Source organism: Protomyctophum bolini (genome assembly GCF_963924005.1).
Source record: "Protomyctophum bolini genome assembly, chromosome: 18".
NCBI lineage: Eukaryota > Metazoa > Chordata > Actinopteri > Myctophiformes > Myctophidae > Protomyctophum > Protomyctophum bolini.
Window position 1 is genome coordinate 785,001 of NC_137879.1, and position 21,427 is coordinate 806,427.

The 21,427-nt window shown below is 43.4% G+C and overlaps 1 protein-coding gene across 1 annotated transcript; it reads left to right on the plus strand.

Annotated features, from left to right (window-relative positions):
* Nucleotides 1–2,359: 2,359 nt before the first annotated feature.
* Nucleotides 2,360–20,971, plus strand: LOC308332896 (ankyrin repeat and SOCS box protein 12-like). The gene is made up of 7 exons (XM_080789031.1): nucleotides 2,360–2,450; nucleotides 4,312–4,415; nucleotides 5,385–5,588; nucleotides 14,475–14,567; nucleotides 16,255–16,466; nucleotides 19,282–19,446; nucleotides 19,946–20,971. Exons 2-7 carry the CDS (start codon nucleotides 4,318–4,320, stop codon nucleotides 20,101–20,103), a joined length of 930 nt encoding a protein of 309 aa, XP_080645157.1. The 5' UTR covers nucleotides 2,360–2,450; nucleotides 4,312–4,317; the 3' UTR covers nucleotides 20,104–20,971.
* The last annotated feature ends 456 nt before the right edge of the window (nucleotides 20,972–21,427 follow it).

The window sequence follows — 21,427 nt, forward strand, 5'->3', positions numbered from 1 at the left end:
TGGAATGAACTTCCCATTGCAGTCAGAACTACAGACTCACTCCCAATATAAACTATATGGAATGAACTTCCCATTGCAGTCAGAACTACAGACTCACTCCCAATATAAACTATATGGAATGAACTTCCCATTACAGTCAGAACTACAGACTCACTCCCAATCTAAACTATGGAATGAACTTCCCATTGCAGTCAGAACTACAGACTCACTCCCAATCTAAACTATGGAATGAACTTCCCATTACAGTCAGAACTACAGACTCACTCCCAATCTAAACTATGGAATGAACTTCCCATTGCAGTCAGAACTACAGACTCACTCCCAATATAAACTATATGGAATGAACTTCCCATTGCAGTCAGAACTACAGACTCACTCCCAATCTAAACTATATGGAATGAACTTCCCACTGCATTCAGAGCACGGTTGTATTCCTGGCCTGACTTTACAAGCTTTTAGGTCACCTGAAATCATTCATACTTATATTCTATGTTCTGTAATATCAAGAAAAAATTAAATAAAAACATCATTGCATAACACTATGAATTATGATGTTTCATGTTTCATGTTGTTGAGACACAAGAGGACCGCTCTGTTAAAAAAACAACAAAAATCAAATAATCAACTATCAGACAATGCTAAATAGTTAATATTACTTCTGGTAAAGCTCGTATGCTCTCGGGAGGAACGAGAACGAATATGTGACCCGCCGTACAAAGACCCACAATATGTGACCCGCCGTACAAAGCCAACTCGAGTCGTGACAAATCATGACAACAATCATAATATTTTGGACCAAGCAAATAATTACAAAGAATAAAAACACCAAACAAAACATTGTGTTTAGTGTCATAATTTGTTACAACTCCATAGTTGTCTTTGTCCGCGGCGTAAACGTATTTAAATAACTACTTTTTTGAAAAGTCTATGAGAACAATTAACGGGGAATTATTTCCCGGGTCTCTCAAGGGGGCGGGACTAATAATTATACAGTAGTCCTATAGAGAACTCACTGATAAATACAGTATTGTATGTCCTTGTAGTACATGTTTACAGTAGGTCTCATTCGGCCAAAAAAATATATCTCCCTCCCTCGACAGAAGCGCAGTGATGCCTGATGCCTGTTATGCTTGCATGCTGAAAATGGCTGATCGACAAGCTCACAACGCATTGCGGACGCAACGCGTTGTGAGCTTGTCGATCAGCTATTTTTAGCACGTGGAAATACAGGCTGTGAGAACTGAGACCCTTCACAATAAAAGCATGCAGCTTTCACAAGATGGCCCAAAATAAAGACAAGGAAAAGGATTAAGAATTAGGTGGCATTTCACTGGATATGAGCTATGTTTTTCTCCAAAATGTATTTAAAAATATATATATAATAAGGAATTAATTTGGATAATGGTAATGGAGATATTGTAAAAGTTGTCACTTTATTAATCCCAACACTGTATGTATATATATATATATATATATATATATATATATATATATATATATATAATGTATATAGATAGGCCTATACACCGTATGGTGTGCCCCGAGATTTTTAGGCTATGAAAAGAAGTGTGCCCTGGAGCAAAAAAGGTTGAGAAACACTGCTATAGACTCACTGATAAATACAGTATTGTATGTCCTTGTAGTAAATGTTTACAGTAAGTCTTTAGACTCATTGATAAATACAGTATTGTATGTCCTTGTAGTAAATGTTTACAGTAGGCCTATAGACTCCTCACAGATAAAATCAGTATATTATTTCCTTACATATTTGTGTAAGGCCCTATTATGGGTGTGATTATTTTTAGTAGTTTTTAGAGGCTAAACTTTAGACTGAACTCACTGAAGTAATGGTACGCTGTAACAACCACTTGTCGTCGGTAGGGGGCGACAACACACCGTTGGTTTTCAACTGCCAGGCAGAAACTGGTCTCTATTCTTTATAGTAAACACAGCACACCGTCCCATCGGCCGCAGGGACGGACGCGCTGTGATTGGCTGCTCAACTGCCTGAAACCGCACTCCGTCCACTCATAAATCATAAATATAGTTAATATGAACAGTTTTATGAATTAATTAATGGATTATTGTTAATCATAAATACCTTTTTAACGGCTTGATAAATAAATAAATTAATGGAATAACAATCTATTGGTGGAGATCATTAAAGTTTATATACATTATTATAAATTATAATTTTTAATGGGTACGTCGGGCAGTAACTACAATGACACATTAGAATGATTTGAGAAATGAAACATTTATTAATAATTATAATAATTAAAGGGACGTCCAGTTGCCTTGACAACCAACCAACCAGCCAGCCAGCCAATCACGGGAGGCCCTCGCCGGCCGCCGTCCCCTCCGGGCTATGGGATGATGTTGTAGAGTGATCCTCTGGTTTAGAGCAGCGACGGGAAGAAGAGCGTAAACAAACATCATTTACTGAGCAGGTAAATAAATAAACTAAACAAACTACACATCGTACCGTCGCGTTCACTGTGACGCGCATTTGTAGTTCTTTATTTCATCATTATGGTATATTTGTGTGTCGTTGAATGCTAGCAGAATACTATGTGTGGCAATTACAGGAAGAAGGGGCGAAAATAGCAGATCTTCAAGCTCACAGCGCGTCGCGAAAATAGCAGATCTTAAGCGACTCGCTGTGAGCTTGAAGATCTGCTGATTTCTGAGCTTAGTCCAGTTACCCTGCAGGGTAAACATAGTACCTTTCCTTTCCTTAGTCCAGTTACCCTGGGTAAACATAGTACCTTTCCTTTCCTTAGTCCAGTTACCCTGGGTAAACATAGTACCTTTCCTTTCCTTAGTCCAGTTACCCTGGGTAAACATGGTACCTTTCCTTTCCTTAGTCCAGTTACCCTGGGTAAACATGGTACCTTTCCTTTCCTTAGTCCAGTTACCCTGGGTAAACATAGTACCTTTCCTTTCCTTAGTCCAGTTACCCTGGGTAAACATAGTACCTTTCCTTTCCTTAGTCCAGTTACCCTGGGTAAACATAGTACCTTTCCTTTCCTTAGTCCAGTTACCCTGTGTAAACATAGTACCTTTCCTTTCCTTAGTCCAGTTACCCTGGGTAAACATAGTACCTTTCCTTTCCTTAGTCCAGTTACCCTGGGTAAACATAGTACCTTTCCTTTCCTTAGTCCAGTTACCCTGGGTAAACATTGTACCTTTCCTTTCCTTAGTCCAGTTACCCTGGGTAAACATGGTACCTTTCCTTTCCTTAGTCCAGTTACCCTGGGTAAACATAGTACCTTTCCTTTCCTTAGTCCAGTTACCCTGCAGGGTAAACATAGTACCTTTCCTTTCCTTAGTCCAGTTACCCTGGGTAAACATAGTACCTTTCCTTTCCTTAGTCCAGTTACCCTGCAGGGTAAACATAGTACCTTTCCTTTCCTTAGTCCAGTTACCCTGCAGGGTAAACATAGTACCTTTCCTTTCCTTAGTCCAGTTACCCTGGGTAAACATAGTACCTTTCCTTTCCTTAGTCCAGTTACCCTGGGTAAACATAGTACCTTTCCTTTCCTTAGTCCAGTTACCCTGGGTAAACATAGTACCTTTCCTTTCCTTAGTCCAGTTACCCTGGGTAAACATGGTACCTTTCCTTTCCTTAGTCCAGTTACCCTGGGTAAACATGTTGGTGCCCAGTTTGCTCCTAATGCCCACTCTGTGTTGGTGCCCAGTTTGCCCCTGGTGCCCACTCTGTGTTGGTGCCCAGTTTGCCCCTGGTGCCCACTCTGTGTTGGTGCCCAGTTTGCCCCTGGTGCCCACTCTGTGTTGGTGCCCAGTTTGCCCCTAGTGCCCACTCTGTGTTGGTGCCCACTCTGTGTTGGTGCCCAGTTTGCCCCTAGTGCCCACTCTGTGTTTTTTTTAGGGGGGGGGGCTAGTGTGTGATAAGAAATGTCAGCTGTAATGATATTCCATCATATTCACATGATCTTGGAGAGTTCTATGTCCACTTCATTTTAGTTACTCTTGTGTTTTTTGCCACGAGAGAGACTTTAAGAGGATTATAAGTCATTAAGCACTTTGACGTCGTCTGTTTAAAGCCACAGTGTGTGTGTGTGTGTGTGTGCGTGTGTGCGTGCGTGTGTGTGTGTGCGTGCGTGCGTGCGTGCGTGTGTGTGTGTGCGCGCGTGTGTGTGTGTGTGTGTGTGTGTGTGTGTGTGTGTGTGTGTGTGTGTGTGTGTGTGTGTGTGTGTGTGTGTGTGTGTGTGTGTGTGTGTGTGTGTGTGTGTGTGTGTGTGTGTGTGTGTGTGCGTGCGTGCGTGCGTGCGTGTGTGTGTGTAACAGGCCTATATGTTCCACAGCACCACAGAAGAAGAGTCATCAGAAGACGAGGAGGCCGTGTGGACCGTCCAGCACCTCCGACAGGCTGTCCTCAACGATGACCCAGTGTAATCTATTACTTTATCTATTACTTAACTGCATGGCGATGATTGGTCGTCCCCAGTTTGTTTTAGACATCAGGATTTTGTATCTAGTATTATCTAGTAAGTATTTCATACGACTTTAAGTTCAAAAAATCTGAACTATCCCTTTAACCCATTCTGAACGGGAACCCATTTTGTTGTTATAGCATCATGCTATGCTTTAGATATTGAAAAATAGCAGATCTACAAGCTCATAGCGCGCCACCGAGTGGCGCGCTATGAGCTTGTAGATCTGCTATTTTTTGAAAAATCGAAGAACGACTGACATTTTTATAGAATCTGATCTCAGGTCAGAATCAGGGTTATAATCAGACCAGTGTGTGTCCAGTGGAAACCCCGTATGAATCTGATCTCAGGTCAGAATCAGGGTTATAATCAGACCAGTGTGTGTCCAGTGGAAACCTCGTATGAATCTGATCTCAGGTCAGAATCAGGGTTAATCAGACCAGTGTGTGTCCAGCAGTGGAAACCCCGTATGAATCTGATCTCAGGTCAGAATCAGGGTTATAATCAGACCAGTGTGTGTCCAGTGGAAACCCCGTATGAATCTGATCTCAGGTCAGAATCAGGGTTATAATCAGACCAGTGTGTGTCCAGCAGTGGAAACCTGGTATGAATCTGATCTCAGGTCAGAATCAGGGTTATAATCAGACCAGTGTGTGTCCCAGTGGAAACCCCGTATGAATCTGATCTCAGGTCAGAATCAGGGTTATAATCAGACCAGTGTGTGTCCAGCAGTGGAAACCTCGTATGAATCTGATCTCAGGTCAGAATCAGGGTTATAATCAGACCAGTGTGTGTCCAGTGGAAACCCCGTATGAATCTGATCTCAGGTCAGAATCAGGGTTATAATCAGACCAGTGTGTGTCCAGTGGAAACCTGGTATGAATCTGATCTCAGGTCAGTGACCATAACCCCTCCTCCCCCCCACAGCCTCCTGGACCTCATGCTGTGTCAGGACATCTACAGGCGCTCCATGGAGGTGCGGGGGGGCTGGGGCGTGGCCGCCACCCCGCTGCGCGTGGCGGCGGGCCGCGGCGCCCTGGGCTGCGTGCGCGTGCTGCTAGCGCACGGCGCACGCGTGGACGCCGTGGACGTCAAGGCCCAGACGCCGCTGTTCACCGCCGTGTGCGGACGGTACGTACGTACACGCACACGCGTGTGTGTGTGTGTGTGTGTTTGTGTTTGTGTGCGTTTGTGTGTGTGTGTGTCTGTGTGTGTGTGTGTGTGTGTGTGTGCGTGCGCGTGTGTGTGTGTGTTTGTGTGTGTGTGTGTCTGTGTGTGTGCGTGTGTGTGCTCCATATATGGTGTTGACCTGTTGATGTTCGGACATTCCCATAATGTTGATCTGACCTCATCAAACCCTGTACACAGTACTCAAGACACGCTCCATATAGAGCGCCGCAGTCCCTCCCCCTTTCAGAAAAACGAGTGGCCCAGGAAATGAAACCCCAATGCATTCTCCCATCGGCACTTCTAATATAATTTATTTAAAGACGGTTACGCCGCGGACAAAGCCAATTCGGATCGTGACAAATCATGACAATGAACACAATGTTTTGGGGCCGATCAAATAATTTATAAGACGAAAAACAAAACAAATAGTGTTGTGTCTCCTGACTTTCTTTTCTTCTTTCTAATGATTTTGTAGAGACCTTTTGTCCTTGTGGTGGTTGACTGAGAGTACCTTTTTCAAACTGACTGGCTTTGTGCAGCAAACTTAACCAAAAAAGGGAAATGAGGAATGTCCAGGCGAAGAGTTGAAGTTGAACTTAAAAGGTTTATTATATCCAGGTTGAAAACAAAAATAAAGATACTTTTAGCGTATAAACTGTAACTTAGAATAGAAGGAGGTGCAGAACAAAAACCAGACCTAAAAAACTGTGAACCTCCAATCAACAACACCTGGCCCTCTGATGGCCAGGTAATTTATGTCCTCTCTGCCATGTCTGTAGGGGGTGACAAAGCACACTAACAGGGATGTTAGACATGGCATGATGGCACATACATGATGTGATGGCCTATTAGTAGATCGGCTCCTACACACCGGCCCCAATTGTATGGCGTGTATAACTAAATACAATTATCAATACAAAATAATGAATGGAGCCGTTTAGTTATATTCAACACATTCTTCATATTGTGTCAAAAATAGAAAATGACTTAACTTAAAAAATGTCTACTGGGGACAGGAGTTGTCTTCAAGCAGCAGACATAGTTTTGTGATGGGTCGTTCAAGAACACTGGTTTGGGTCTTGATCTTTACAGAACGAACTAGGCCTTTGGCATCTGGCATGGTTTCCATCACTCTTCCCAGAATCCATGACCCTCGGGGTGCTGTCGAGTCGACAATCATGACAATGTCACCCGTCTGAATATTTTTCTTCTTACTTGACCATTTTTGTCGCTCCTGCAACAATGGCAAGTATTCTTGGGTCCACCTTTTCCAAAACAAGTCAGCCATGTACTGAGCTTGTCTCCATCGGCGTTTGAGGTACATGTCAGACTTTTGAAAGACCCCCGGTGGTAGAATGGGTTTAGACCTCAAGGTCAGGATGTGGCTGGGTGTCAGTGCCTCCAGATCGTGTGGGTCAGATGACATGGTGGTGATGGGCCGACTGTTGAGAATCGCTTCTACCTCACACAGGATGGTAAACAGGCCTTCATCATCGAGCACTTGCTGGTGTAAAACTGATAATAGGACTTTTCTCACCATTCTGATGAGCCTTTCCCACACTCCACCGTGGTGTGATGCTGATGGGGGGTTGAAAGTCCACTTGATGCCATCTTTCAATAAAGAATTCCTCAGTTTGTCCTGGTTCAGATTCATTAGGGCTTCACGTAGTTCTTTATTTGCACCAACCAGATTAGTGCCATTGTCTGAACGGATGTGAGATACTTGACCTCTCCGACATATGAATCTCCGAATGGCATGTACACAAGAGTCTGTGTCTAAGGAGTATGCCATCTCTAAATGCACTGCCCTACTGGTCATACAGGTAAAGATCACTCCATACCGCTTGACAAGGCTTCTTGCTCTTTTTACTTGGATTGGTCCAAAGTAATCCATTCCAACATTTGTAAAGGGTGGCAGATCAGGGATTAGTCGTTCTTGGGGCAGGTCTGCCATTTTCTGTACTTTGGTCTTTCCTGCTACACGTCTGCACACAGTGCACTTGGTGATCACCTTTCTTGCTGCTGAGTTTGCATTTGTGATCCAGTACTTCTTACGAAGCTCAGACATCATGTGATTTCTTCCACTGTGGCCTGTGCGCTCATGTATGTGACGTAGTATCAGAGTAGAGATTGGGTGATTTTTGTGCAGGATTATGGGATGTTTTACCTGTTGGGGCATGGCTGCACGGTTGAGACGTCCACCAACTCTTAATACGCCATTATCCAACACTGGATCCAACTTGAATATGCAGCTTGCTTTTTGCACACAAGATGGCGCCATTTGCAACTTTGCCAATTCTTCAGGGAATGTTTGACTCTGGCTAATTCCAATGATGACTTTTTCAGCCTCTTCCATGTCATCTACAGTGATGTTCTGACCGCTCACAATGGAGTTGAATGGGTGCATTTTTGAAGCAACATTTTTGCTTTGGCAACGTGTAGTTACACCAATTTCCTTGAGTTCCATTTCCTTTCTCTTTCTTGCAAGTTTTCTCAGAACATCTTTAAACTTCAAGTACCAAGCCACTGCCTTCTTGAGTCTCAGCCAGTCTGAGAAGTGAGATAGCAGCTGGTCTGTTGGGCTTTGTGTGTTTTGAACATTGGTTGTATACGAGACAACCTTTCTTTTGACCTCTTGGTCATCCACTGGGTTAAACTGTAAATCAACGTAGTTAGCTGGCCAGTCATTTTCAGAATTCATGAGAAACGTTGGACCTTGTATCCATCGTTTGCATTCGACAAACTTCTTGGCAAATACAACTCTTAATGTTTTCTTTTTGGGGTGATACACGCCGTGATGTGGAATGTACCAAACTCTCCCGTCTGTCTTTTTGAGCTGCTCTGATGGTATCACTTCGGCATAGCCCTTTTCAATTACATCAGCTACAAAGTCAATGTACTCTTTCTTGAAGTGTTCATTCTTTTCAAATTTCCTTTTCAGCCCTAGGAGGCGCTGTTCTGCAACTGAACGATTATTTGACATGATAAGGTCGTTTCTCCTGAAAGGCAAATCCAGATAATAGTGTCCATCTTTCAGTGTTACACTATTATTTGCACATTTCATGAATTTCCTGTCTTCCATTGACATCTCAGGCTTATCCTCAGATGCCTTCTCACTGAAGTCTTGATTATATTGGCTGATCAAGAGCTGCTCTATTTTGTCAATTGAAATTCTATTGCATTGGACAGTTGGATGGCAGGTTGTGTCTGTGCCATCATGATGTCCAAGCGGTCCATTGACAATCCACCCCAAATGTGTTCTCACAGCAAACGGTCCATATCCTTTGCTGTTAATTACCTCCAATGGTTCCATGACTTTTGGGGCGTCTGTTCCAATCAGCAACTCCACTTCAGCATCGATGACAGGGATGTGCACTTTGTTCAGATATGGCCATTTGGATAGATCCTCCTTTCTGATGATGTTATCTCTAGTTACGGGCATTTCCTTCTGTGTGTAGATGCCTGGAAGAATATAAAAGTCATTGGTGTCCAGTCCAGCCACTTCTAGGCCTGAAACAATGCGTGTTTCGATAACTTTCTTCTGACCCATAGTTCTCAATAAGATGTTAGTTTTTCTTCCTTGGAGGTTGAGTCTAGCCATTAGCCCCTCTGTACAAAATGATGCCGTGCTGCCTGGGTCAAGGAATGCATAAGTATACACTGTTGTGTTCCCTTTCCTGGCCTTTATTTGAACCGGCACTATTGCAAGTTTGCAGTTGTCTTCACCGGCCCCAGTAAGACCACTCGTCAGCACGGAAGCCATGGCTTTGTCTTTGATGATTTCCTTCATTTCAGATGGGTCTCTGTAAATATGTAGCATTTTGGGGTGCCTTAGGCCACAAATGCTGCAATTTAGTCTTCGTCTACATGTTGCACTGATGTGTCCTTTGCACATACAGCCAAAACATATTCCATTCTCTTTTAGAAAAGTGAATTTTTCGTTATGTGTCCTCTTTTCCAACTCTGGGCACGATTCTAGTGCATGCTCTCCTTCACAGAATAAGCATCTCTTTACAGAAAACTGACTTTTCTTTTCCTGGGTTCCTTTTTCTTTTGCAGCCGTCACGGTTGTTGCAAAAATACTTCCTTTTATTTTGGGTGGTTGTGACTTGGACCTTCTTGTGTCTTTATTCACTGGGTCGTCTTTAATGTCACCAAAGATGGGATCTGTAATGATTCTGACTTGTTTTTCAAGAAAAAATACAATGTCCTTAAAACTTGCTCTTCGGCTGTGGTTCTCCTGGAAGTCACATACTATATTTCTCCATTTGTCTCTTAGGCGGTAAGGCAGCTTCTTAATGATGATCAACAGATTAGAAGGCATATCAAGCTCGTGCATATAGTTGACATCTTCCATGGCATTACAACATCCTCGTAGGAAAAGACTGTAAGCTTGCAGAGCTGTAGTGTCATCAGGTTTTATTGACGGCCATAAAAGAGCCTTCTCCACGTAGGCTGTTGAGATTTTATGCTCGTTGCCAAAATGCTCCTTCAGTAGAGACTTAGCCTTCCTGTATCCTCTGTCTGACATCATGTGTAAGCAACTCCTCACGAGTTCCCTTGGTTGTCCTTGGGTATACTGTTCCAGATAATATAGACAATCTGTGGGATTTGGGTTCTTAGTTTCGATGTTATGTTCAAAGGATTTTATAAAGGTATGATATTTAAGTGGGTCACCATCAAAAATGTGAATTTCCTTCTTGGGCATAGAAGACAGACATTGTTGTTGAATGAGTAGGGCTGTGATTTCGTTTTGTTTCTCCATGACGGAATAGATATTGTTGCCTTGTTCAACTGGACCTCTGTTACCCATCTGGGTTGCCACAGGTGCTGTAGTGCGAGGCCGGACGGCCGGATCCACAGCTCTGCCTGTGACAATGCCTGCTGGTGCTGATGCCCCAACATCTCTCTCTGGTATTGGGTTTGCTGTCAGTGAATAGACCGGAGCCACAGCGCCACCTGTGGGTGTTGCAATTAGAGCTGGTGCCTGTCTGGGTTGTGAGGGGACCTGTCCTGGAGTGGGTTGTGCATGTGATGTGGAAGCAGCTGCCTGCTGTCTCTTCTCAAAATATGATCTCATCCCATCTGTCACTTTAGATGTAATAGAAACATCAGATCTCCTTGAATCTAGCACCTTTATTTTTGCCATATTAGCAGCCATGTTTGTGTCCAGCTCCAGCTGTTCTTTTTGTCTTCTTAGCTGCTCCATTTGTACCTCTAGGGCATGTTTATCCTTTATCGTTTTTTGCTGAGCAATGAGAGAAGCCATTTCTGCCTGAGCTTTCAATCGTGCTGATGCTGTACTTGAAGCTCTACTAGAACCTTTTGTTTTCTTGCTTGCATTTGATACACTGTCACCAGGTTGAATCGTTTCCTGTAAGTCAACTGTTTCAGATGTTGCCTGTTGTGATTGAGTTACCTGTTGTGACTGATCAGAGTGCATTTGAGCATTAGGTGGCATTGTCTCCTGCTGCCCATCATTTATTTCCACCTCCTGTCTAGCAGGTATTTCAATATGCCATACATGTCCAACATTGATTTCCACCTCTTCAGGTGAATACATAAATTCAGTAACTGGCCCAGTTTCATCCACATTACTCATTTCATGCATTGACATTTCATACATTGGCATTCCAAGCTTAATAAACCACAGTTTCACATCCTCCATGAAATCTTTATGGTGTTTTGAAACACGTGAAAACCACACATTCTGATTTTCAAGTTCCTCCTGTGGAATTGATAAGATTAGTGAATCGTGTACTGCTTTTGCATTTTCGTACGCATTTATCAGTTCCCCCATTGTGCTTTGCACATCCTTTGCATTTGCGTCATCTTTCATTAGCCCTTTAATTTCTCTTGTGAGCTCTTTCATTTGTTTCACATGTGAGTGGCGGTCCTTCTGATTCTTTTCAATTTTATTACCCAGTGCTTTGGCTGAGAGCTTGACCCTCCTCCTTGTGTCCTCCATTTGATCCTCCTGATCCATTCTGTTTGTGTCTGTGACGTTTGTGTCACTCATTTTCCATTTCCAACATGTAATTCACAGCAAGAATACACAGCAGGGGTGCACACAACACCAGCCAAAATCCAAACAATAGTCCCCAATGGACCAGCAGTAGTACTTCTTTCAACTGTGTTCAAATTCAACCAAATACACAGAAGAGAAGAACCTGCTATACAATACGATTGTATTTCTCACCAATGGCTGTGATGCTTTGCTGCTTGTTCAAACATTTTCATTGCTGTTGTCCATATGTCACTCCAAACTGAGTCACACTCTTCTCCAATCCAGAAGTCAATCCGTCCAAACTCCATGAATCCATGTTGTCCAAAATAGTCCTGTACTCCAGAAAGGTAGTTTTTTACAATTGTAGAGACCTTTTGTCCTTGTGGTGGTTGACTGAGAGTACCTTTTTCAAACTGACTGGCTTTGTGCAGCAAACTTAACCAAAAAAGGGAAATGAGGAATGTCCAGGCGAAGAGTTGAAGTTGAACTTAAAAGGTTTATTATATCCAGGTTGAAAACAAAAATAAAGATACTTTTAGCGTATAAACTGTAACTTAGAATAGAAGGAGGTGCAGAACAAAAACCAGACCTAAAAAACTGTGAACCTCCAATCAACAACACCTGGCCCTCTGATGGCCAGGTAATTTATGTCCTCTCTGCCATGTCTGTAGGGGGTGACAAAGCACACTAACAGGGATGTTAGACATGGCATGATGGCACATACATGATGTGATGGCCTATTAGTAGATCGGCTCCTACAGATTTGATCGCCCCAAAACATTGTGTTCATTGTCATGATTTGTCACGATCCGAGTTGGCTTTGTCCAGCGGCGTAACCGTCTTTAAATAAATGATATTAGAAGTGCCGATGGGAGAATGCATTGGGGTTTCATTTCCTGGGCCACTCGCTTTTCTGAAAGGGGGCGGGACTGCGGCGCTCTATACAGTATGGCCAGTACAGAATTCATTACTGGTGCCGTGCAGTGTGTGTGTGTGTGTGTGGCTGTAATCCAGAGCGGTGTGTGTGTGCGTGTGTGTGTGTGTGTGTGTGTGTGTGGCTGTAATCCAGAGCGGTGTGTGTGTGCGTGTGTGTGTGTGTGTGTGTGTGTGTGGCTGTAATCCAGAGCGGTGTGTGTGTGCGTGTGTGTGTGTGTGTGTGTTAGGCATGTGGAAAATAATCGATACGTATCGATACATCGATTATGACGTGCGCGATGCGAGTGAATCGGTTCATTCACTGTGTGTCGGTAGAATTGACGGGTGAAATCTCGATGGATCGTTCGCGGAGTGCTTGTATCGGTAAAATCCGTGGTTGCACTGTTTTTTCATGGTAAATTTCACCCTATCCTGTGTTTCCGAGGCGCATTCAACGTACCATCAGAAAGGAAGAAAAAAAAAGGTCTCTCGCGAGTCGCAGCGCAGACACAGGGCGCGTTCGGAAATAGCGCACTGAGCCCACTGTGCAATGCAAACTAATAGGAGAGTGTGCTCCGATGTGGTATTTCCGAACGCGCCCACAGTCAGTGAACAGAAGCTACCGTACGACGGTGCAGAGGGTGCTTCCCGCAGAGGAGACACGTTGAGAACAGACAGACTCAGACTATAATAGCACCCGCGACTAACAGAAGTGAGCCCCACGCATTAAACGAGAAGCACCACCTTTACTCTTTAGCTTTATAAAATAGCTGTCCGAGTAGCTTTGTCCGTCGATCAGTTGACTTTTCACTGTAGCGCTGCGTGCTGGACTGCTGGTAATGAGCCACACTCCAAAGCTGTGCTTGCTGATTATCCGACGCAAATCTGCGTCGCGATCATTATCAATTTGTAATTAAAGAAAGCTTCTGCAGTCTGCACACACGTGTACAACAACAACAACGCCACAGCAACTTTCCACTGTCCAGCTTTCCCCTGCTGTTCTCTGGGATAGAAGCCTTATTTATATTCTGCAGCAAGACGGTGTCGCACGCCTAAAATTGCAGATCCACAAGCTCACAGCGGGGCGTGGATGAGACGCGTTGTGAGCTTGTACATCTGCTATGTATTTATAACGTTAATAATACATGCAGGCCAGGGTCTTCAATGTTTTTCAGGTCAAGCCAAGGACCACTTAGCTGAGAGTGAGAGATCAAGTAGGGACCCCCATATAGGCAATTATATTATAAAACTGTTGCAGATTAAACTAGACATAGACTTGTTTGACAGCACTACAAGTGTGACCTGTAATTTTTGTTTTGTTTATTTGTTTCTTTTCTATTTATATGTTGGTAACATTAATTGATGAACGATAGGCTATTACATTTTAATCTCTTTAAACCTCTATACTCAAAACCTCAAATTGACCTTTGAGATATAATAATTATACTATAGCCTATGATTATTAGTAATCTAACAATTCCACAATAACCAGCAGAGAGCAGACCCTTTGTTTACTTACAGAATTCTATAAGTTGGGTTGTTTGAGATGCAGAGCTATAATACTAACCTACAGTAAAACAATAAATTGCTTTGAATTTAAATGTAATGCATTTTTACATGTTTTGGGAAATTAATAGAGCTTTAATATAAATCCTTTCTATTGTGATGAATCGCCATCAAATCGTATCGGTAGAGGGGTGAATCGCATCGTATCGCATTGATTTGAACTAAATGGTTATCGCATCGCATCGGGAAGAGGGAGAATCGTATCGCATCGTATCGCCAGGGGATTCCATGTATCTCTAATGTATCGTATCGCTGGCAGTGCATCGAGATGCGTATCGAATCGTGAGATGAGACGAGATTCACATGCCTAGTGTGTGTGTGTGTGTGTGTGTGCGTGTGTGTGTGTGTGTGCGTGGCAGGTACCTGGAGTGTGTGTTGGCGCTGCTGGCTGCAGGAGCCCACCCTGACGGAAGCCCCTTCAACAACTGCTCCCCTGTCCTCACCGCAGCCAGGTAGGGTTCGCTTGGTTAGTAGGATGGGTAGCCTCAGTATTGCAGGCTTTACAGCTTTCTGTAAAACCTCATGTTTTTATATCAGTGGTTCTCACAGGGTTAAACCTCATGTTTCTATATCAGTGGTTCTCACAGGGTTAAACCCTCATGTTTCTATATCAGTGGTTCTCACAGGGTTAAACCTCATGTTTCTATATCAGTGGTTCTCACAGGGTTAAACCTCATGTTTCTATATCAGTGGTTCTCACAGGGTTAAACCCTCATGTTTCTATATCAGTGGTTCTCACAGGGTTAAAGCCCTCATGTTTCTATATCAGTGGTTCTCACAGGGTTAAAACCTCATGTTTCTATATCAGTGGTTCTCACAGGGTTAAACCTCATGTTTCTATATCAGTGGTTCTCACAGGGTTAAAACCTCATGTTTCTATATCAGTGGTTCTCACAGGGTTAAACCTCATGTTTCTATATCAGTGGTTCTCACAGGGTTAAACCTCATGTTTCTATATCAGTGGTTCTCACAGGGTTAAACCTCATGTTTCTATATCAGTGGTTCTCACAGGGTTAAAACCTCATGTTTCTATATCAGTGGTTCTCACAGGGTTAAAACCTCATGTTTCTATGTCAGTGGTTCTCACAGGGTTAAACCTCATGTTTCTATATCAGTGGTTCTCACAGGGTTAAACCTCATGTTTCTATGTCAGTGGTTCTCACAGGGTTAAAACCTCATGTTTCTATATCAGTGGTTCTCACAGGGTTAAAACCATGTTTCTATATCAGAAACATGATATAGAAACTATTTAATGTCAAACTATTTTACGCCTCGTTGTCTGGGCCAGCCAATGGGCTCAGCTGGGCCCAAACGGATCTAGAAAGATGGCGATTTACAATACAAGGACTGACAGGCTTCATCTTACGTCCATATCACACCCGGAGAACGCTTTGTCCATATTTTTTTTTACAGTCTATGATCTTGTGCAGTCTGTGTTTTTATTTCTTTACTGCACAGCTGCCCCCCTTTGCCAACTTGTAGACTGTTGTACTGTTCTTTATGAACTTTTAATCTTTTAAACCAATGACCTCTTCCTATAGGAAAGGATTCAAAATAAGCCAGCTGGCTTCTTCCCTTCCTTGCATTGTATTTTTGTTCTTTGATTATGTTATTGTCTATTTTTTGTACTACATGCTAAATAAATAAACCTAAACCAGTAAGACGCGCAAACGCGGGAGGCGAACGCAGCTCGTACATATTTGGGTTTTGGACGTATAGCTGCTTTGGGGACTCCTTATATGGTTATGGCTGAGTCATGGTGACGTAATTGCGAACAGCTCCATATATGGGCACAAAAGCGGGACAGACAGACAGACACACAGACACACAGACACAAAGACAGACATGATCTGCTAGGTCTCACCTAAAGTTCAGCTCAAGACCCACTTCTACAACATTGCTTTTAATTGATCTTTTCTTTTTTATTTTTGTCCTCACTGTATTGCATTACTGCTTGTTTTTTAATGTTGTTGCCTTGCTTTTCTTTTATCCTCCATTTTTCCGTAAAGCACTTTGAGCTGCATTTCATGTCTTTAAAGGTGCTATACAAAATTATTATTATTATTATTATAGTAAGTGCTCAGTGCGTTCGCAATAAACCTAAAACCTAAACCCCCCCGCCCTCCCCCTCCCCACCAGAGAGGGCGACGTCTCCATCCTGAGGGAACTCCTCCGCCATGGCGCCCAGGTGAACTCCGGCTCCCGAGGGGGCGTGTCCCTGTCCAGCGTGGCCAGCAGCGGGCCGCTGTACCTCTCTGCGCTGTACGGTCACATGGACTGTTTCAGAGCTCTGCTGCTCTACGGCGCCGACCCGGACTACAACTGGACCCCGCACGACGCCCGGGCCATGAGTGAGTAACACCCAGCGTTGAGGCCCATTCTGACCTGGGATCAGATTCATACGCACAGAAGAATGGTGGTTCTTTAACCCATTCTGACCTGAGATCAGATTCATACCAGGTTTCCACTGCTGGACACACACTGGGTCTCATTAACCCGTTCTGACCTGAGATCAGATTCATACCAGGTTTCCACTGCTGGACACGCACTGGGTCTGATTAACCCGTTCTGACCTGAGATCAGATTCATACCAGGTTTCCACTGCTGGACACGCACTGGGTCTGATTAACCCGTTCTGACCTGAGATCAGATTCATACCAGGTTTCCACTGCTGGACACACACTGGGTCTGATTAACCCATTCTGACCTGAGACCAGATTCATACCAGGTTTCCACTGCTGGACACACACTGGGTCTGATTAACCCATTCTGACCTGAGATCAGATTCATACCAGGTTTCCACTGCTGGACACACACTGGGTCTGATTAACCCATTCTGACCTGAGATCAGATTCATACCAGGTTTCCACTGCTGGACACGCACTGGGTCTGATTAACCCATTCTGACCTGAGATCAGATTCATACGCACAGAAGAATGGTGGTTCTTTAACTCATTCTGACCTGAGATCAGATTCATACGAGGTTTCCACTGGACACACACTGGGTCTGATTAACCCATTCTGACCTGAGATCAGATTCAAATAGCAGATCAGATTCAGATTCAAATAGCAGATCTACAAGCTCATAGCGCGCCACCGAGTGGCGCGCTATGAGCTTGTAGATCTGCTATTTTTCAATAGCTAAAGCATAACATGATGCTAACACCAAAATGGGTTCCCGTTCAGAATGGGTTAACCCATTCTGACCTGAGATCAGATTCATGAGGTTTCCACTGGACACACACTGGTCTGATTAACCCCATTCTGACCTGAGACCAGATTGTAACGCACAGAAGAATGGTGGTTCTTTAACCCATTCTGACCTGAGATCAGATTCATACGAGGTTTCCACTGCTGGACACGCACTGGGTCTGATTAACCCCATTCTGACCTGAGATCAGATTCTAAAAATGTCAGTCGTTCTTCGATTTTTCAAAAATAGCAGACCTACAAGCTCGTAGCGCGCCACTCGGTGGCGCGCTACGAAAAAAGTTATGTTTCTATATGTCAGTCGTTCTTCGATTTTTCAAAAAATAGTCTGTGACAATATAAAGGTTGGGAGCCCCTGATCTGGAGCAACGGAAGCTCTGATCATGAGTAAAATATAAATGCTTCCGTCGTACAGTCTGGAGCAACGGAAGCTCTGATTATGAGTAAAATATAAATGCTTCCGTCATACAGTCTGGAGCAACGGAAGCTCTGATTATGAGTAAAATATAAATGCTTCCGTCATACAGTCTGGAGCAACGGAAGCTCTGATTATGAGTAAAATATAAATGCTTCCGTCGTACAGTCTGGAGCAACGGAAGCTCTGATTATGAGTAAAATATAAATGCTTCCGTCGTACAGTCTGGAGCAACGGAAGCTCTGATTATGAGTAAAATATAAATGCTTCCGTCATACAGTCTGGAGCAACAGAAGCTCTGATCATGAGTAAAATTTAAATGCTTCCGTCGTACAGTCTGGAGCAACGGAAGCTCTGATCACGAGTAAAATATAAATGCTTCCGTCGTACAGTCTGGAGCAACGGAAGCTCTGATCATGAGTAAAATATAAATGCTTCCGTCATACAGTCTGGAGCAACGGAAGCTCTGATCATGAGTAAAATATAAATGCTTCCGTCATACAGTCTGGAGCAACGGAAGCTCTGATCATGAGTAAAATATTAATGCTTCCGTCGTACAGTCTGGAGCAACGGAAGCTCTGATCATGAGTAAAATATAAATGCTTCCGTCGTACAGTCTGGAGCAACGGAAGCTCTGATCACGAGTAAAATATAAATGCTTCCGTCGTACAGTATGGAGCAACGGAAGCTCTGATCATGAGTAAAATATAAATGCTTCCGTCGTACAGTCTGGAGCAACGGAAGCTCTGATCATAAGTAAAATATAAATGCTTCCGTCGTACAGTCTGGAGCAACGGAAGCTCTGATCATGAGTAAAATATAAATGCTTCCGTCGTACAGTCTGGAGCAACGGAAGCTCTGATCACGAGTAAAATATAAATGCTTCCGTCGTACAGTCTGGAGCAACGGAAGCTCTGATCGTGAGTCAAATATAAATGCTTCGTCGTACAGTCTGGAGCAACGGAAGCTCTGATCATGAGTAAAATATAAATGCTTCCGTCGTACAGTCTGGAGCAACGGAAGCTCTGATCATGAGTAAAATATAAATGCTTCCGTCGTACAGTCTGGAGCAACGGAAGCTCTGATCATAAGTAAAATATAAATGCTTCCGTCGTACAGTCTGGAGCAACGGAAGCTCTGATCACGAGTAAAATATAAATGCTTCCGTCGTACAGTCTGGAGCAACGGAAGCTCTGATCGTGAGTCAAATATAAATGCTTCGTCGTACAGTCTGGAGCAACGGAAGCTCTGATCATGAGTAAAATATAAATGCTTCTGTCGTACAGTCTGGAGCAACGGAAGCTCTGATCATGAGTAAAATATAAATGCTTCCGTCGTACAGTCTGGAGCAACGGAAGCTCTGATCATGAGTAAAATATAAATGCTTCCGTCGTACAGTCTGGAGCAACGGAAGCTCTGATCATGAGTAAAATATAAATGCTTCCGTCGTACAGTCTGGAACAACGGAAGCTCTGATCATGATCTCTCTGTCTCTCTCTCTCTCTCTCTCTCTGTCTCTCTGTCTCTCTCTCTCCATAAAGACGTCAACAGTAGGACGGTGTTGGAGATGTGCGTGCGTCACGGCTGCGCTGTGGAATACGTCCGTCTGCTCATAGATTTCGGAGCCAACGTCTTCCTGCCGACGCTCATCATCGAGAAGACCACGAGACAGAACGATGCCCTGGAACTACTGCTGAGAGAGAGAGGTAGAGAGACCCTAACTACTGCTGAGAGAGAGAGAGGTAGAGAGACCGCCCTTATCTTTAGAAGAGATCCTTATATGACCAGTTAGTTGCGAACACAGTGAGCACTTACTATGAGGACTGTCTGAGGATGGGGTTGAGGAGGCGTGCGTCCAGCGGAGGGGCTGGTGGAACAGGCCTGTTCCTCACTCTCTGTATGTCGTTACTCTGCTCAATCTTCTGAATACATTCTCAACACTTCACCCTGAATAACTTTGTCATTCCTTAGTTCATCTTTGGAAGATTATTTAATCGATAACACACCCCAGACAGTTTATAATTCTCATGTGAACACCCAGACAGTTTATAATTCTCATGTGAACACCCAGACAGTTTTTACCTACCTATTTATGTTGACTGATACTGTCTCTCTCTCTCCCTCTCCCTCTCTCCCTCTCCCTCTCTCCCTCTCCCTCTCCCTCTCCCTCCCCCTCTGTGTCTCTGTGTCTCTCGCCCCTGGCAGCGTGCCCCCGGTCTCTGCTGTCTCAGTGCAGGCTGACCATCCGCTCTGGGCTCCAGAAGGTCAACAGGATGCACCGTGTGGAGGAGCTGGCCCTGCCCCCCCGCCTCGCCCGCTACCTGCAGCACACCCATTGGCCCACGGATGTTAACCCATTCTGACCTGAGATCAGATTCATACGAGGTTTCCACTGTGGACACACACACTGGTCTGATTAACCCATTCTGACCTGAGATCAGATTCTATAAAAATGTCAGTCGTTCTTCGATTTTTCAAAAATAGCAGACCTACAAGCTCGTAGCGCGCCACTCGGTGGCGCGCTATGAGCTTGTAGATCTGCTATTTTTCAATAGCTAAAGCATAACATAATGCTAACACCAAAATGGGTTCCCGTTCAGAATGGGTTAAAAAGTAGATGCCTCATTGGCTGACCACATTTGACTGAGAGACTGCCATCGCGCAAATTCCAGCTTTTCACCAGAGGAGAAAAATCTTATTTTTTTGTTAATTCCAAAATGAGTTAATAGCACACAGGCAGACTCTTCACATACTAGAGCATGTCTGAAATAAGTGTCAGAGCTGAAATAGACATGTAAATATGAAATAAATGCTTAAACATGTAGCTAGGTGTAATGTTAGAGACCACAGAAGACATGTAAATATGAAATAAATGCTTAAAAATGTGTATGAGTCCACAGAAAGGTTCACAGAAGTGAACCTTTTCAAGCCTGTTTTCTCAACACGCTGTTTCTCTGCAAGACATTAACTCTATAAGCCATTATCTCCAAACCTGGAGGGTCAAACTGAACAACCAATATGTCAATTTGAAGCTATGATTCCCTGCTTTCATTTGACAAAAACAAAATCAAAGCAGTGAAGACAACCGACCTACAAGCCCACAGGAGCAGTGAAGATAAGCGACCTACAAGCCTACTAGATTTCGTGAACAATAATTGAATTGAATTGTGATGAATTAAATATGTAACATTGTAAATCTTTGCTGTCCATAAATAATGTCCACAAACATGATGAGTTCACTTGACTGTACTTTGTATAATTAATTATTCAACCAATTATTATTTTTTTACATTTCCTGAATAGACAGTTACAGTTTAGACTTACAGTTTAGTATTCATAAAGAGCTGCAAGTTAACTAGTAACTATATAAGCACGTATTCAAATATTTATAGTGGAGTAAAAACTACAACAATAATAAATAATAATAAATGTTTTTGGAAATGGAAATATACACCATCAATGTAAACAAATATACTCCATCAATGTAAACAAATGCCACAAATCATTACTTAATTACAGTTATTGAGTCAAATAAATGTTAAGTTATCTGATATTGGGTCTGCAACAACGATGTTTGCCCTCTGGCCAATTCTGTTCTGAGCCACTAGATGGCGGTGTGAGCCAGAACTCTGAAACTCAGAAACTGGAATACGGTAGCCTATGCAACAAAACACTATTATTATTATT

Bases quoted from the DNA above. Each gene is read 5' to 3' on its own strand.
- LOC308332896 (XM_080789031.1), top strand. From the start codon at position 4,318: ATGTTCCACAGCACCACAGAAGAAGAGTCATCAGAAGACGAGGAGGCC. The intron at 4,416-5,384 runs GTAATCTATTAC...TCCCCCCCACAG, and splicing joins GTCCTCAACGATGACCCAGT to CCTCCTGGACCTCATGCTGT. The intron at 16,467-19,281 runs GTGAGTAACACC...CTCTCCATAAAG, and splicing joins GCACGACGCCCGGGCCATGA to ACGTCAACAGTAGGACGGTG.